The 17,956-nt window shown below is 42.6% G+C and overlaps 3 protein-coding genes across 3 annotated transcripts in view; 2 read left to right on the top strand and 1 right to left on the bottom strand.

The window, feature by feature from the left end:
* Positions 1–5,018: 5,018 nt before the first annotated feature.
* On the bottom strand, positions 5,019–6,353 carry LOC310776563 (uncharacterized protein; the record flags this gene model as incomplete). Its single annotated transcript, XM_083636743.1, has 1 exon — positions 5,019–6,353. One exon carries the CDS (start codon positions 6,351–6,353, stop codon positions 5,142–5,144), a length of 1,212 nt encoding a protein of 403 aa, XP_083492869.1. The 3' UTR covers positions 5,019–5,141.
* A 217-nt stretch (positions 6,354–6,570) lies between these two features.
* On the top strand, positions 6,571–12,276 carry bud23 (BUD23 rRNA methyltransferase and ribosome maturation factor). Its single transcript, XM_083636388.1, has 12 exons — positions 6,571–6,695; positions 6,912–6,949; positions 7,532–7,627; positions 7,871–7,953; positions 9,230–9,326; positions 9,533–9,629; positions 9,747–9,797; positions 9,896–9,981; positions 10,241–10,286; positions 10,380–10,441; positions 11,888–11,977; positions 12,139–12,276. The coding sequence occupies exons 1-12, from the start codon at positions 6,651–6,653 to the stop codon at positions 12,191–12,193; spliced, it is 846 nt and encodes a 281-aa protein (XP_083492514.1). The 5' UTR covers positions 6,571–6,650; the 3' UTR covers positions 12,194–12,276.
* A 1,419-nt stretch (positions 12,277–13,695) lies between these two features.
* The window catches only part of stx1a (syntaxin 1A (brain)), a gene marked incomplete at both ends in the record, with an annotated part of 75,980 nt that continues 71,719 nt past the window's right edge, over positions 13,696–17,956 (top strand). The window contains one exon of the mRNA XM_083637470.1: positions 13,696–13,725. Coding sequence (XP_083493596.1) covers positions 13,696–13,725 — 30 coding nt within the window. The remainder of the gene's footprint in view (positions 13,726–17,956) is intronic.

The raw sequence follows: 17,956 nt of genomic DNA, 5'->3' as shown, positions 1-17,956 counted from the left end.
TTTCTCCGATAAGAGAAGGAGGTGAGCTCACACTAAATGGTTTTCTGTCCCTCCGCGGCGTGTCAGCTCCGGTAATCCCTGAGGCTCTGCGGCCGAGTCGAACCTCAGCTGTCGAGGATATGAGGAAATGGCCGACATAATCTGATGTGTGCGAGCGGATGGCGAAGCAGAGCAGAGGGCTGCAGGGAGCGAGACCGAGCGGGGAGATGAGGGATAGATAGTAGAAATGCGGTGGGAGACGGACGTAGGCGGGGGAAGTCGTGCGGTCGAGTCATATGGCTTTGATTCACCTCGTCAGACCCGCTTCCTGTCCACCCCCCTACCCACAATTCCCTGGGAGCAGAGCCCGTGTCACCGCCCTGCTGAAGGATCAAGAGTTGAAATGACCCCCCGAAGAAACAGTCCCTCAAGCATCCCCTTAATGTTTGTTAAGCTGCTTTGAGTCTGTCCCGGATATCCGCACTGTCCCTCCCTACGGGACGTCCCTACCAAGTCCTGCTCAGCGCCGACATCAGTACAGTGATCATGGGTGTGTTCGTGTTAGCTTGGAGATATCTTTCTTAACGTGTACAGCCTAAAGGTCTCAGTGCCTGACAATTAACTTGGACTTGAAGACTGTTGTCCATAGCGACAGGAAAACTACTGTCCGTAATGATGATGATGATGATGATGGAGAAGGAGTCGAGGAAGATATTGTCATCCAGTATAATCTTAACACCCACCAAAATAAATAAAATGCGGGTGATTCATTGACTGCCGGTTTCTGATTAAATACATACTGAACATGCAAATCTGCATATTCAAATGGTTTTCTTCACACAGTTTTGTTAATGGGAACAAAGTAAACAAGAGTCAGACATACAGTGTGTAACAAATCAATAAAAATAAATTGATATGGAGAATAAACAACAGAAAAGTAAATAAATAAACAAAACAGCAAGTTCACGCAATCAGTATGGCAGCATTGTTCCCATTCTTCTGTCACACTGGATTATTTCTATGGGTGTGTGTGGTGCTGTGTGAGAATCCAAATATTTTTTAATGATTGGTGTGCTACCGTAGTGTTTCTGGAACTTGGCCGTCGAGGTCCCTCTGTCTGGTGCTGGTTCTGTATTCAAGTTCACTAACCTGTAGAATAGATAGCCTGTCGGTAGAGAAGTTCACTTCACATCACTAACCTGTAGAATAGAGAGCCTGTCGGTAGAGAAGTTCACTTTGAAGTCATGCCTTGAAAATATCAATATACCAAATCCAGCATTTAGCGGAGGGACTCAGGACCTGAGACGGGGTGTTTTTAGAGAACAGTGGCAGTGTTGCGTTCTGTGTGTGTGCGGCCTCCAGATGAACTCGTGGGCGTGGACTGGAGCGCTACAGAGGCTGTAACATAATTGGTACTAGGTGGCCATGCTTGAATGGGAAGATGTGGAAAGATTTGACATTGCTGATTTACTTTATGTCTATTGAGTATTGAGATTAAAGTTGTTGTCTATTTATGATTCAGAGAAAAGGGAAAAACTCTTTGCCACACTGCTATAAAAGATTTATTTTCTTTTAGGAATTACAGCCACAGAGCATCAGAATGCAAAACACCAGTAATAAAAAAATAAAACACCTTTGACACATGAAATCCACAAGTATAGTATGTAATACATTATACTATACTTAGCCTATGGATTTCATGTGTCAAATATACATATAGGGTAAAAGCAGATCTGGCCATAGTGTACAGAAAGCAAGCAGCGACACTACAGTATATCATTATCCGAGCGTATAAAACACATTTGTTCATGTAGAATAAACATATCAAGGAGGTGCTTCTGTCTTTCCAAGCGTGGCCATTTAGTTTCAAATGGGGGAAATTAAATTGTCAGTCTCACGGGACTAATGGAGTAGTGGAGAAGCAGTTCATGTGCCAATTTGAATCCTATTTTTGAAACATATTTATTCCTCAGCCGTTGTAAATTACATTTTCCTATTAAGTCCTATTTATGTACAATTGATTGATTCTTCTTGGTGAAACCTCAGTGGATCCCGTCCGTCACAAGAGCCCGTCTCACATATCACAGATTGCCCATGTTTCCTTTTATTTTCTTAATACTTCTTAAAGCTGATTTTTCTGTTGTCTGGCTGAGTTTTGAAGAGTCTGTGCAATTTTGTACAAAGTGATGTACTTGACATACTACTTTATATTTCTGTGAATAAAATGTGAGCAAACTATCGCAAACCGTCTTGAGATTCTTCATTCATATTATAAGTAAAGTATGCATTGTAATGAAATTAATACAGACGCTGGGGTTCAGAATGAAAATTAAATGCTGTGAAAGGACAAGAGCGTTAAGTGTTGAAAATTGAATTCATCCATGAATTAGCACAACTGACTAAACATTTTGTGCCATTTTTTGGCTTCCTTTAGTTGGATTTACATGAAAGGAAATGTTACAATATGTTACAATACAGGCCCTAATGTAGACTAGATCCCAAGATTCCTAGCTATAATCATAATGAAAACCCACTTTGAGTTATAAAGAATTCTGTGTTAGACCCTGCCCAAGTTAATCAATCACAGCCAGACATATCGATCAAAATGGTCCTGAGACATTTAGTCAAACCGATTCAGAGATCTTCATTTTGAGTCTTTGTAGCTTGCTGGTATTGATCAATTTAAAAACTGATTAAAGCATCATATTATATGCTTACCAAGTTTCATGATGATGTTTCTAGTATATAGCATTTTCAAGGGAAACTGGAAAACACACACACACACACACACACAGGTTTTGGCTCCCCTGCAGCATTTTAACCTGCTTCAAAAACCCCAGTGAGTTTCGTTTAAACTGACAGGGTAAGTAAATTTGTTGCAGACTGGCTCAGCAGGCCAACAAAGATGATGGCTCTCTGCATTTCTGCATTTGATGGATTCAGAAGCCCTCTAGAGGTAAATATTTGCAACTGAAAAAAGAACATCAACAACAGGGGCTATAAAACAAATTAAATTACAACTAGATATTTAGCATGGTCAATACATTGATAAGAAAATCTAACTAAATACAGATAGATAACTAAGTTTATAAATAAGTGGGAATCAAAATGTTTTATTATATTTGCTCAGATGCAGATTTCCTTACACAAAATATGAACACATTTTTACAGTTTATAATGTGCCATATATTATGTGTATCCATTTCCTAATAACACAGCAATTACACACTTTAATTTGTACACTACAGTACAGAGCCAGTGTAAAGGCAAATGTGGAAGAAATGTCTGTTCTTCAGCATGAGTGGCTCAAATTTTTGCAGTCCTTTTGACAGTACACCCACAAATATACAGGTTGGGTACCGAATCCGGTACCTTTACGTCCGGTATTTACCGGACTGAATTGCAGCCTCATTTCGGTACCATGCCCGAGCTGCTGAGTGAAATATCCACCCTCCGGTGTTTCAAAACCGGCGCCATACACACCCCTTCACTAACATCATTGTTTGGAGCGTGCCGCTTTAAATCCTCTTTAAAAGAAAAACGTTTTTCAAATTTAAAAAGTATCGGTTCAGGCACCATTTATGGTTTAAAAGTATCGTTTTAGCACCAATATCGGAAAAATACTAAATAATACCCATTCCTATACGTCACTGGAGTTGCCTTTGCAATTAAAGCTGTAAAGAAGATAAAAGAGCATTCGGTTTGGATGAGTTACCTCTAGTAGACTGTGGAGTAGGGATGCAACAGTATGAGTTTTTGACGGTATGATAACCTTGGACAAAAATACCACGGTTTCACGGTATTGCGGACCATTTGTGTTTTTACAATAGCCGAAATATTCCCATACAGCCGACGTCGTCTTTTTAGATGGGGGAAAGTTCAGGGGAGTCCTTGTGGCTCCTCTCTACTGTGCTCTAGTCTAGGTAGGCATGCAGCCAGGGGGAGGGGCCGCGTAAGCTGCACTCTGCAAGCGACCTGGGCACTTTGTTTTGGGGAAACAGCTGATACCGTGGGGAAGGTATGACGGCAAATTTTAGTGGTTTTGATACCGTGACGTTTTCAAACCGCGGTATACCTTCAAACGGTATACCGCTGCATCCCTACTGTGGAGATTCTTGTCATCAGTGATTTCACTCTATGCGAGCAATTGGGATGTCATCAGTGATGTCACTTGAGCAATTGTGCGCCGCAGAGCGGACCCACGGAGTGGAACTGGGCCGCCTTATTATAGTAGTACTGTAAGATTAGAACTACTAACTGTAATATTACTGGACCTACACTGTATCTTTTCTACTGGAAAATCAACCAGAAAATATTTAAGGTTTGTAGCCAAGCAGAGCCAGGAATAAACCTTTACAAGTCTGTGATGTCAGTCTACTGTGGATGATGTTACACAGTCAAGTGATGTTACATTCAAACTACAGGAATAAATTAGAATATGAATAGAACAGATGTCTATTAAGTGTAGTCTCAGACTAATTTCAATCATGTGGAGATTTATTGTGAACTTTCATTCTAGTCTCTCTCTCATGATTGAAATAAGCTCTTGTTTTGAAGCCTTGAATGGAATAACCATGATTTTTTTCGATTATTGTGGTGTAGGCCTACAATGTCTTACCACCCTTACAATTGGGTGCTTTTCAAATCCTATACATCTCCAAATGAGGAAATCAACAAGTTCAGCTGTTTACTTTGTAGAAACAACTTGTGAGTGTGTGTGTGTGTGTGTGTGTGTGTGTGTGTGACGTGTGTGTGACGTGTGTCGTGTGTGTGTGTGTGTGTGTGTGTGTGTGTGTGCGTGCGTGCGCATGCACGTGTATAGAGTAAGTTTTGTGCAAGACAAGCCCATCTACTGCTTCAATCGAGGGATGCAAACTTATGGAGAGTGAAAAAGGTGACAGATATCAGGGCAGAAACAAAACCACTCGGAAATCCTTCACGTAACTTGTGTCCTCTTTCGGGATGAAAAAGGTGACTAGATTGCATCCCTGGTTCAATCTCAACAATTAGAAAAAAGCAGTGAACAGGCATGTTTATGTCTGCGCTGCACTAAATGTAACTGTCAAAAATTGTGCAACACTAGCAAGAAAGTCTGAGGTATCATCACCCTGAGAGTCATAACAGCCCGCCTCAGAGGGGACATGTTCTTTGCTGCTTCGATCTCAGGGCCTGATGAGATTGACAAAAATCATCCCGCCCATGGCCAGCAGCATGGCCACAGTCATCTCCATCGTCTTCCCCTTTCTCCACTTCTGGTACTCCTGCTTCCTCTTCTCTTCCAGGTACTGCTTCCTGGCTCTCATCTCCCTCTCCCTCTGCAGCTGCTCCCCATAGTGGGCCTGGTAGAAGGCATCGAAATCGAACATGGGCTTCCCCCCGCTTTGGGAGAAACGCCTGCTTCTGTGGTGCTGCTGCTGCTGCTGGTGGGGCTCTGAGGCTCGGCCTGGGGCCTCTCTGGAGGAGGGTCTCCCCGCGCCCTGGGCGTCCGACTGGCTCAGGATGCCACGGTCGTACTTCCTCCTCAGGCCGATGCTGCCCAGCACGCTGTAGGCCTCACTGATCTCTGAGAAGCGCTGCGTGGCCTCCTTGCTGGCCGGGTTCTTATCCGGGTGGTAGATGAAGGACTGCTTGTAGTAGGCCGTCTTTATCTGCGACTGGGTGGCACCAGGGGACACGTTGAGGATGTCGTAGTAGGCTGTCTTGCTCTGGTACAGCGGGGTGGCGTCTTTGGTGCTGCTGTTGTTGTTGTTGTTACCCCTCCAGCTGTAACATCTAGTCGTGGTAGAGAGGTGCAGCAGGGCCTCGGAGTGGAGTTTCATCACACGCTTCTGCCTCTCTGGTCCCCACTCTGCTAGAGTCAGGACAACAGTGCAGAAGTGTCGGAGCTGCTGAGGCGAGCTGAAGGTTTCGGGGGGCACAGCGGCCAGGAGGACAGCTAGTCTCCTCCAGCGGGGCACCCTGCCACCCAGCGGGCTGGCCTGGAGCAGAGGCTGCACTCTGGGTGAGAGGTAGAGCGGTGTGCCATCAGCCTGCAGCCTCTCTCTGCTTTCCACCACTCTGACAAAAGAGTATGCATCCAAGTCCCTACATGCGGCAGATGAAGTACCATTTTCACGTCCACTTTTTCCAAGTTGTCTAGAAAGTTGAGTCTCGGCTGTGCGTTGTGTTGACTTGCCTTTTGACAGCGACTGATCCTCCTCGCGCAGACCCGTGTCCTCCTCGCTCTCGCCGCAGCACCGGGCGCCGGTGAGGCCGCAGTTTGTCAGCAGAGCTCCGGGACTTTCCCCGCCGCGGAGGGAGCGGCTCTGCTGGGTGTTTCTGAGCGCAGAAAACCGGTAAGCTCCGCTCCCCAGCCTCTGACTGACCTCTGCCATTTTCCCGTTGGCAGCGCCGATGACATCGATGGGGACGAGCTGACGACTGGGTGCATCCGGTTACGTAACACAACACGTCAACGTTCTTTTAATACATCCATGCATAGGACCAATCAGAGGCAATGTAAACGGGAAGTAGATATCACATTGAACCAATCATATTGCAGAACTCTTCTTGTCGCGGACATATGACGTCACGGCACCTCACATGTGTGGAGTGGAGTCGTGAACAACATCTAGCTTTGTTTTTAATTTTTATTATTTCCCCTCAGGTACAGATACACAGCTACTGACAGCATGGCGTCCGGTCGAAGGCCTGAACACATGGCCCCTCCCGAAATGGTCAGTGACATTTGGCGTTTTATCAGTAACTTTATAGACTTGAGGAGTTTCAACAGAGCTTACTAGCAAGCTATCATTCGTAGCTCCCTTCATGCATAACAGCATAATTCAACCTCTTTGCTAGAAACGATAATTTAGTTGAATATAATATTAAAAGCAGCTTCCAAACAGTGTGGCGTACCTTAATGTTGATCTGATCTGCTCTCATCACTGCAGTTCTACAACGAAGCCGAAGCAAAGAAATACTCCCAAAAGTGAGTCCGGATGTTATGTTGAATGTGATTTCATTTAATGAAATCACATAATAACTCTGGGATTGCTTGATGCTTGAGTGTGGTTTGATGATGCTGATAAGTGACTTCGTGACTGACAAGTGCAGAATGGCATGCGTATGTGATTTTATTTAGTTTTAACAGAGTGCTAGCTGAAGAAGGATTTATTATGTTTTTTAATCTACCAAATCCGGTTTCAAATCTGACTTCGGCATGCTGTCTACTAAAAGTAGAACCTGCTGGTGTTACTTAAATTAAATTGGTGTTACTTAAATATAATTGTGTAAAAGTGTTAATTAAATTCATGCTTTATTTTTCAAAGAGGAACTTCATTTCCACAACCAGTCAGACTCAAACAGTATATCCAAACAACACCATTCCATTATCATTATTATTATTAGGACACATAATTTGACATAGACCAACACACGATGACAGAGGGAAAGCAGACATAACATGAAGACATTTCACATAGTTGTGGGGGGAGGACGGACGGACGGACGGACATGAAATGTTATTAAAATCTCTGCTATTAAAATCTCTGCATGTTTTGTTCTCGCTCAGCTCTCGAATGATTGAGATCCAGAGCCAGATGTCGGAGAGAGCTGTAGAGCTTCTGAACCTGCCAGAGGGACAGCCCTGTTTTCTACTGGATGTGGGGTAAGTGAGTTACTTGGGACATGGTGGTGGTTGTATTTACTATTGTTACAAATTGAATAGAGTGACTATGAGAGAGCCATGTTGGAGGTAATGATAGTATTTGAGATTCAATTTATCTGAATGTCACCATTGGCACACAGGACGTGGCTATTTGTTAGTAAGTTTTATGAAACGGATAGCTCCAGTTCTAATGAAAATATAAAGACGCTGAACAACACAGGTGACTCTGTCTCTCTGTCTCAGGTGTGGCTCGGGGCTGAGTGGAGACTATCTGTCAGAGGAGGGACACTGTTGGGTTGGAGTCGACATCAGCACTGCCATGTTGGGTGAGTTTGATGTCTGCTGTTGCCGCACACATTTTTGGTCTTAGATTTTTCAGATTTATATTTATTTGCACGATAAAAACAAAAAATCTGAAAAAGAACAGTAAAAGAAGAAGCAAATTGTGCAGGTGAGATTTAGAAAGAAGGAAGGAATCTCACCTCATCATCATTATAAGCAAAAATAAAAGTCATGTAACCCGCAACCATACGGTCAAAAAGCAAACATAAAGTATGCAGCATAAATCAATCAAAGACATAAAATAAAAATAAACGAATGAAATGAGGGTGTGTGTGCTTTGGTGTATATGTGAGTTTGTGTATACATGAGTCTACTACATGTGCATGCGAGTGTGTGCAAGCATGTACTGAAGCACACTTGTGTTCAGACAACTAGAGAGAGAGAGAGAGAGAGAGAACCAAAGACAGGCAGTCAAATATGATCAGTTTGTATAAGTTTGGTTTATCAGACAGGTCCTATATTTGAAATTCTTGAAAGAAATAGACTGAAATGCAATTTGAATATAACTGTTCCATAGTTGAGCCCCCCATATAAGCTCTCTATATTATTATAATTTTTTCTGATTTTTGCCCCATTTTCTCCCCAATTGTATTTGGCCAATTTTCCCCTGCTGCCCCAGTCGCTGCTCCATCCTCTGCTGATCTGGGGAGAGCCGTAGACTAGCACCATGCTTCCTCCAACACATGCGCAGTTGTCATCCGCTTCTTTTCACCTGACAGCGGGGAGCATCACCGGATCTCTTTAATAGAGAATTGACAGAGCCCGTATGGAACATTGGGAGGAACATTTGGCATATCTCGTATTATAGTTGTGTATCACTGTTCGGCTGGAAAAATGCTTTACAAGGGAAGCGAAGCAGGCTGATGCAAAATGTTGAAAATAAAAACAGGAGTTTGGTATTTATTTATGTTAAAAGGATCTTGAGCTGATTGAAGAGAAGGACTGAGTGCTCAGTCTTACTGCTAAATGTGGCAATTCTGCAAAACGTTTTGCAGATTATAAAGCTCATGAAGGTGGGTGTGATCAGTAGCTCCCTAAATGATATTGCAATAATGAGGTACGGCTATAATAAGGAGTTAATAGACACTTCTGATGAAGCAAAGTTCGAAATTGAGATGCGATTTTAGAAACAAATGTATTATGCAGGACCTGCAAGTGCAAACATTTCAAAACGCACTGTCAAAAATGCAGTTTAGACATTTAGGTCAACAAAGACATTGGTGATTCATTGACCAGTAGTTAATGTCTTCTCTGTGGCAGATGTTGCGCTGGAGCGGGAAGTAGAAGGAGACCTCGTTCTGGGGGACATGGGCCAAGGGATGCCTTTCCGAGCCGGCACCTTCGATGGTTGCATCAGGTGAAGAACATGACATACCTGTGTATAGAGCGCCAAAGTGAACGTCACTTCCTGCTTCAGCACTGTACCAGAAATTTTCATCTGCCACATTTTGTAAAATGCTTATAGAAAATTGTTAATTTGGTTAAACCAAACGGTTCAGATATATTTATTTCATTTCATTTTTTCTCCCCTCTCTGTACTGTTTCCCCCCTCCACACTTTCAGTATTTCGGCCCTACAGTGGCTCTGCAATGCGGACAAGAAGACACACAGTCCCCCCAAGAGACTCTATACCTTTTTCAGTACACTTTATTCTTCTCTGGTAAGATGATATCATTGTCTTTGATTCTTTTGACAAGCAGTGAAAGATTTTTTTTGGACTCCGGAGTAAATCTATACTCCTTTACTCACGTCACTCCGTCACTTCTTTGTCTTTCAGTCCAGAGGCGCACGTGCCGTTTTCCAGCTTTACCCAGAGAACTCGGAACAGGTGAAAAATGCCTTCCTTCATCATTTTTCTGTGCATGTGGGGTGAGAGTTTTCTCCATTCCTTTGCTCACCTTCAGCCTTCCCCTTCTTTTTCTGCAGCTTGAGCTGATCACATCCCAGGCCATGAGGGCAGGCTTCAGTGGAGGCATGGTGGTCGACTATCCCAACAGCAGCAAGGCTAAAAAGTCAGTCTTGTACAGAGAGGGGGGGATTGAATTTTCCATGTTCAACTATCGGCATCTGCAGTTGTTTCCTTTTTAATAGCCTGTGGAATTATTAATGTACTTGCAACACAAGGATAATTGGAACAGGGTGGCATTTTTTATTGATGACCCTGCTGATTAGATTTGCCCGATGTTAAATTATTACATCAGAAATTGACATCTAAGGTCTTTTGAATAATTTATCATCATGACCTTCCTGGCTTCTCTTTTTCCCCTCCAGGTTCTTCCTGTGTCTGTTTGCCGGGGTAACAGGAGCCCTCCCCAAAGTAAGGAACAGGCCGATTGGCAGTGGATATTTGCGATGTCTGCCTTTCTTATTGTGCCTCATCGTGATCTCCATCTCTGTCTGTTCGTTTCAGGGTTTGGGATCAGAAATGTCAGAAAGGGGTGTTCAAAGCCAGGTCCAGTACTCAGGACAAAGGTAAAAGATATTCACACTAGGCAGACCCTGGGCGTATTTATATGGAACAATACTGTGAATAATCAGATTGTCATCATTTGATCAGTATCAGAAGCAGATTTATTTTATGATTATTTTATATTTTATTTTATGTACTTAGACATGAAAAGGGAAAGGTATGCATACAAGCTAAAATGAACAAACAAACGACGACATCGATCAAAGTTATATAAAGCAAGTTAACTGCTATTTACATTATATTCAATAAGTGTGATATAGAGTGGTTGCTATACATGTGTATACAAGAAAGAATAAAATCAAAAATTATTGTATACCTATATACAGTCTAAGTATATGTAAACCACACTAGATTGTAAACAAGGCTATAAGTCAGATATTGCACAGTTGTTCATCGATCTATATAAGCAAAGCTATGAGACAGTAATTGCACAGTTATTGAGTTATTGAAACACAGCTTCAGTTATTACACCGTTATGCTTCACCTTAGAGGTGTGTGTTGTGTTGTGTTGTGTTTTGTTGTGTTGTGTGGCGGGGGGGGGGGGGGGGCGAGTATGATTATGTGCATTGCAAGTGAGTCAATCAAGGTAAAATGAAAGCTGAAAGTATTTACATGTTTTGTAGCAGTGCAATTTGCTTCAATATGAAGGGTTTGCATAGATTTGTTACTTCACTCAGAGAAGGATGTGCTATAATGAGCTCTAGCCTGTGGCCATTTCAGTTAGATGAAAAATGTGTGATTTCTTCTCTTGTTGTTTTCGTTGATGTGCTTACAGCACACTTTGATGCAGTGCTAATTTCATCCGCTGAAAGGAAGAGTTAGCATGCAGTCACTTCACTCCACCACCTGCCATTGTGTAATTGGTGTAAACAACACATCAGCTTGCTCTGCAACCATGTGGCACATTTACATGTTTTAAAAACGGAATGAAATCCAGCTTAATAATTGTTTCCACGGCCAAATACATCCACGTACAGAGCAGAAATGTAGACGTTTTAACTGAGTCATGCTTACTCTGATCACGATAATCTGACTAATTCATGACATTGCGATGACATTTGCTTTACTTGGACTTTTGCCTAAGCCAGATTAAGATTTCATTATTGGTGTGCGTATGTAAACAAACCCATTTAAACGTACCATGTATGTATGGATGAGCAGTAAAGTGGTCTTGGCTTTGATAAGCGTAGGTTCCTTCATGTCCTGCCTTGGTGAAGCCGAAGGACCTAGAGAAACATAACAAAGGGTCGTCGTTCTGCCTGACTTAAAAACCTGCCAGGCAGATTTTCCTCCCTTTCACATAACTAATGTTCGTATCTCTCCCCCTGGTCACACACAATACACAAACAGTAACACCGTGATGGAAGTGTTTTGTCACACACACAATGAGGTGCATTTGAAATAAGATGGTCAGCTATGTGAAACTCTCTCTCTCTTTACTCGTGAAGATCCCGCTTCAAAAACATGAAGGGCAAATCTGTGAAGAAGGGAAAAGACTGGATCTTGGAGAAGAAGGAGAGGAGAAGAAGACAGGGCCGGTATGTACATGGATGTCTCGTAAAACTCTCTAGACGACAATGGGAAAATGGGTATGAATATTGTAAGGTAGTGAAGTTGTAACGTTGAATATGACCTCTGATTAATTAGATGTGTGTGTGTGTGTGTGTGTGTGTGTGTGTGTGTGTGTCTGTGTCTGCAGGGAGGTGCGGGCAGACACAAAGTACACCGGACGCCAAAGAAGACCTCATTTCTAGCTCTGACTCATGCAGCATCATTAGCTCTTGGCTGCAACATCACACACACACACACACACACACACACACACACACACACACACACACACACACACACACACACACACACACACACACCTCTGTCGCCAACGAATGTTTGGACTTAATTAATTTTTTCACCTCCTTAATTCAAGTGGATGAAATGAAAGAGTGAGGTGCTATTATGCTCAATCATCTTTATATTTGGCCTTGTGAAATGTTTGCCCATATTTCTCTGAAATGAATCAATGTTCACAAGATTGCGGTCTCCCTGTTCAATTAGGCAGGAACTGACCTTGTGAATGTGTATAGATTAGACACACCGATGGACTGCCCGCTGTCCAGAAAAACCACGGACCTTTATGAGAAAAAAACACAGTTGAGATAATCTCCATAACTAACAAGGTTACTCCATAACTATTGGACGGCACAAGTGGCTTTCCAATAGTTGTTGAGAGACACATGAAATTAAAGAAAGTTGATAGATGATCAAATGTCATATTCATCATGTCTGCCCATCTGATTAAATCCATCTGCATTTGCACAAATTTGGGCATTATTTTCTTCTTCTTTTTTACCCCCACCCCCCCTTAGTTAAAAAATGCGTTGGTTACACCGGCACTGTCCCCATATTACAAAAGCTGCACCAAGAGATTGGATATATGGCATGTACATGTATGTAGCTGTGTTAGTGATGATACAAACTGTTAGTAGGCTATGTGTTAAGAAGGCACAAGCACACACACATACATAGACATCAAACACAAGGGGAAAATTGGGTAAAGACGTGCGGTGGAGGGAGAGTGTTTTTCATGTAAACACTTGGGCGAATGGGAGAACTTGACTCTTCTTTGGTGTGTGTATAGTGCTTCAGATAGAATTATTCTCACCAGAAGAATAGAACATAACTGTACAATGGTTATGTCATGTTGTAAAGTCATGTTGATAATAATAAGGTAATCTCCCAGCTCCAAAGTGTGAAACTGGGAATATGAAGCACCACGTGTGACCTGCAGAGGTCGCTGTGCACTCACTTTGCACAAACAAAAGCACAGCTCCAAACCATCACAGCTCATGTGGGCGTTATCTCACAACCTGCTCAATCGATAACCAGATCCGATGCAATTCAGTCAGCCATATTAATGATTATAATTTTCGGGAATCATAGGCTACTTGCTACTAGATTCACGTCACCTGAACAGACAACCTGGATAATGAGCACCTAAATAAAATACCAATTAGTGAGGATTGGCTGGGAACTTGGAGGTGTGGAAAGGGTTAACAAAAGGCCTCGCCTCACCTTTTCTGCTCGTCACCCGGGTCTGTGGTCCCATCATCCAGACGACGGACGGGGAAGAATCACCGTCTCTCGCCCGCAGACGCACATCCCTGCCTCGGTTGGCTGTCCCCGTCTCCACTCCGCCTCTTCCAGAGAAAGACAACTGTCGGTTAATAAGAGTCGTAACGTTAATAACTAGAGAACCATGAAAGACCGCATGCAAGAACTGAAACATGTAAGTTTGTTTGATTCTTTTAAATGGTCTGTTCCAATGGTCGTGTCCACATGTTAGACGGTGTAAATACAGCGGTAGGAAATTGAGGAAACATGCATGGATTGTTTGAACAGGTTGCGCTTATTGAGCAACAGTTGTCACACACGAGGGTCTGATAGCCTGCGATTTTATAAGGCTGCTTACGAAAAACTCACTTTAATCGCCCCGTAATAGCCTAATAGCCTAACTATGAAGATGCATGTTGGAGCGCCCCAGGGAGTCAAGCCAGTTTATGAAGACCCTTTAGCCTACTTAATGGTTTTATCACATTATGGCTAATAATATTCCAATATAATGTTAGCACTATCTTATAGTCGGCAATCATGAATATGTCACCACTTCCAGAATTTATTATAGGATTCCACTTTTTTTTAAGGAGTCAAATCTCAAATCGTAAATGTAGGCTATGCTAATTGTTTTGGTGAAAATGCGACAGGTGAATACGTTAGCCTACATAATAGCCTATTGTATCTGTGTATTCATACAAATAGATCTGAAGTGGTTTGATCGATCCGGTCAACTGTGGGTGTGAGTGTGAGACTGGGGCGGGAATGGGTCCCAGTTCGCCCATCTCACCTGTTTAATGTTCACATTCGCCAGTAATTGCGCGCCACGGGCGCACAGGCAATTCAAAACGCCCTGCAATGTGTCAATTATACCGCAGCGCTTTGTCATTTTCAAGCAATTATGTTGCAATCATAATTTCACAGTCTATGCTTGCAACTTATGAAGGCTTTTGATTGCATGTTCTGAAGACTGAGTTTAGTCTGTTGTTCTGTGTGAATTGAGGTTCTGGAGAGGGCATGGTCGTGCGCAGCACCAACACTAGGCTAAATATATCCCCCTGTCTCTCCTTCAACTGCATGTTGTCACATGTAGCCTACAGAATATGCCTCAAATACGTTTAAAAATATGAAGTATGTGGAAGCTGCATTTAGACAGATTTAACAGTTTTTGAATTCCTCATCAATATCAAAATTATTTTTAGGTGACATCTCCATAATTGTTGTTCCCATGGCTCCTCCCAGCAACGCCCACCCATACTTGCTGCTATTTGGGGATTAATGAGAACACCAAGTGATACTGGTGGTGTTTTTGTGTAATTATAGATAGGGGTGCTTATTTTTGCACACACTACTTCTGTGTGTGTGTGTGTGTGTGTGTGTGTGTGTGTGAGAGAGAGAGAGAGAGATATCTTATTTTCCCTGCATCAGAGTTGGGCCATTGTCAGACCTGTGTAAGTGGCAGTTAAAATGAGGAGAAAGGGAGAGAACACAATTGATGGCTCCTCAGTTTTTCAGAGATCTATCTATGTATAGGCCTCAAGGGAGACATTGATTTTGCCTCCCCAAACTCAGCCCTGCCAACTTGCTCTGTGTGTGTGTGTGTGTGTGTGTGTGTGTGTGTGTGTGTGTGTGTGTGTGTGTGTGTGTGTGTGTGTGTGTGTGTGTGTGTGAGAGAGAGAGAGAGAGAGAGAGAGAGGCGTCTCATAGCCTGCCATGCTGCCTCTTCACAGTAATCCTAAAATGCCAGGGAAACTGGCAGTGTTGTTGTAGCCATCAGTCTCGCAGCAGGCTAATTTCAGGCAAGCTTAAGTATGAGGCCAAATCATTTTGAAGTAAATTGGAAGTCATACACAATTCCTTCTCATTCACATTAAATTATTGCTGTTTTCCATAGAGTCAAGTCAAGTTTATTTGTATAGCACATTTCATACACAGAGGCAGTTCAAATTAGTCAAAAAAACCTAGCATGTCAACATCTCAGTGGGTCTTTGGGGTTGTGTGAGGAGGACTACATTGTACTCCAGTGGAGTAGGTGGGTTTTTAGCTCGGGTTTTGGACATTGAGTTTGCCATGAAGCTGTTGATATTTCAACGGTCAGTAAAATCACCGCAATGTACGATCCACTGTACACAGTGTGAAATCATATGCGGGGTGTGATGAGATGCTTACCTCACTCACGATACAATACACGATACTGGGTTCACAATATCGTGCTCAATTTCTACGGTGGAGACTTGGAGACGAGAGCGTATGCCATGGGCGCACTTTTTTGTGGTTGTGACCAAACTCATGTCAACGTATGACATGTCATCCACATCATCAGTGGGTGCTGGGTATGACATTACTTGACGATTGTTGGGCATGACATGACATCATCGGTAGTTTATAACAGCATCCTTAACGTCGCTCAGTGTTTTCCATTTGAACCTTGCGCCGCTGCCTGCGGACCTTTTTGTCTCTTTCAGGGATTGGCTGTTTAGAGCGTGGTCCTCCTGGTCATACCAGGCCCTCAGTCAGCTGAAAGGCCTCAGGTATGTCTGGGTTGACCATGACTGTTGAGCCTGACAAAGCAGAGAGAGATCTGCCCCCAACATCAGACAGGCGAGCTCCTTTGATGGAGACCACAGGCAGATTAGAGCCATGAAACGTCTCCGGCTCCTCTCCCAACAGTGTGGCTGTCATCACAGTTTGGTGTCCATTAAATGGAAGGCCCTCTTGGAGACTTCTCTGCTGCTGGTCTTAGTGGTGATACGGATATGAACCGGCCAGGAGATCTGGTGTGAGGTGGCTCATGCAATTTTCAGTGAGGCAGTTTGTGGACTTTGTGTTCAGTCTTCAGTGGGAATGGATGGTTTGGATTAAACAATGGGCAATCTGATACAGCAACTTAAATGCTACCTTCCTCGTCTGATCCAGACAGTCACACGAGAATTCACGGAGTGAGCAGGAGAACTTTGAATATTCAGCAATGAATCAGTCTGGGAATTTGAAAGTTGGTGAGGCGAAGAGTGTTTAGACGAGTCTCTGGAGAGCTTTATTCAGTCTTGTCTAATGGGTTTGATTTAAATTTCAAATTGGTTGTGAAATAAATCACTCCCTTGGAGTCATTCATGAACAGTGATTTGTTTGTGACTCGTGTCAGTACCCAATTTGTCTGCTTACTGAGCTGTCGCCGCCAGATCTGTAGTGTGAGTCATGCATGTGTGTGAGTGTAATGGCTTTACGACACAGACCTCCCCTATACCTTCATATATCTTCCTGGCATTAAGACGGTATCAGAGTGTCATCAGTGGGGGGATTATGGGTCTCCAGCCAATTGTGTTAAATGTTTCTTTTCTACCTACCTAAGATTCTGTTGTATAAATTAATGTTCATCAATAAAAAAGTTGCAACCCTAACCCTTCTATGTTTCAGAAAACTTTATTTACATGCACAATAAATGAACGGAATGGACACCGTTATCGGCAAGCCTGTAACATGTTCGGTTTAAAGTGGTCTCAAACAATATAGTGTTGCTTGTAACACGTATGCTTGGCTAATGGCTATCAGTGTTGGGGGTAGTAACTCATTACAAAAGTAACATATTACATGTAATATATTACTTTTAGCAGTAACTTAGTAATATAACTTATTACTTATAGGATTTCAGTAATATTATACCAGTTACTCTGTCAAGTAACTAGTTACAAATTGAGTTACTTTTTATGTATTTATCAAAGCACATATTTAAAGATACAATCATTTCCTGTGTTTTTATGCAAATAACCACTATAGATGACAATAACAAAGGAAAATAATAACATTTAGAATTTTGAATGGTTTACACTGACTTGAAGACAGTTTAAATTATTTTTCGGGATGGTTCTGGGGCGGCGATGTCATTCTGCTACTGCAGTTATTTTGGTTTAAGTAATGCAAAAGTAGTGTTATAAGTAATGAGTTACTCTACACAGACAGTAATATTCTAAAGTAACTTGACAGTTACTAGTTACAATGAATGTAACTAGTAATATGTAGTATATTACATTTTGAAAGTAACTTGCCCAACACTGTTGGCTATTAATAAAGTAAAAAAAAAAGTAGCCTACAAATGGAGAATAAAAAATAAAAATAAATGAATAACAGGGTTCCCACGGTCATGAAATTCCTGGAGAAGTTATGGAATATCGTGGTGGTCTTCCAGCACTCTGAGCCATACAGGAGCTGAGGACATTTCCCTTTGAAGATGGTGGTCTTTGTGTGGATGCTGAGGCTGGTAGATCATAACGAAGGCTTGATTGGCTGCCTTGCTGAGCCGTGGTGGTGTTGATCTCTTGTTCACAGTCACCGTGTGACTCTGTCGTCACCTTGCTGCCCACATAGACAAACTCCTGCACATCCTGTTGTGCTTTGGCGCTCAGAGTAAT

This window comes from Poromitra crassiceps (genome assembly GCF_964638095.1).
Source record: "Poromitra crassiceps genome assembly, chromosome: 5".
Taxonomy (NCBI): domain Eukaryota; kingdom Metazoa; phylum Chordata; class Actinopteri; order Beryciformes; family Melamphaidae; genus Poromitra; species Poromitra crassiceps.
Note: the sequence above shows the minus strand (reverse complement) of the source record. Positions and strands in the feature narration are given on the sequence as shown.

What these genes read in the sequence shown, in the direction of transcription:
- bud23 (XM_083636388.1), top strand. Translation starts at nt 6,651, where the DNA reads ATGGCGTCCGGTCGAAGGCCTGAACACATGGCCCCTCCCGAAATG. An exon ending in GTCCAGTACTCAGGACAAAG is followed by an intron (nt 10,442 to 11,887) that starts GTAAAAGATATT and finishes TTACTCGTGAAG; the next exon opens with ATCCCGCTTCAAAAACATGA. An exon ending in AGGAGAAGAAGACAGGGCCG is followed by an intron (nt 11,978 to 12,138) that starts GTATGTACATGG and finishes CTGTGTCTGCAG; the next exon opens with GGAGGTGCGGGCAGACACAA.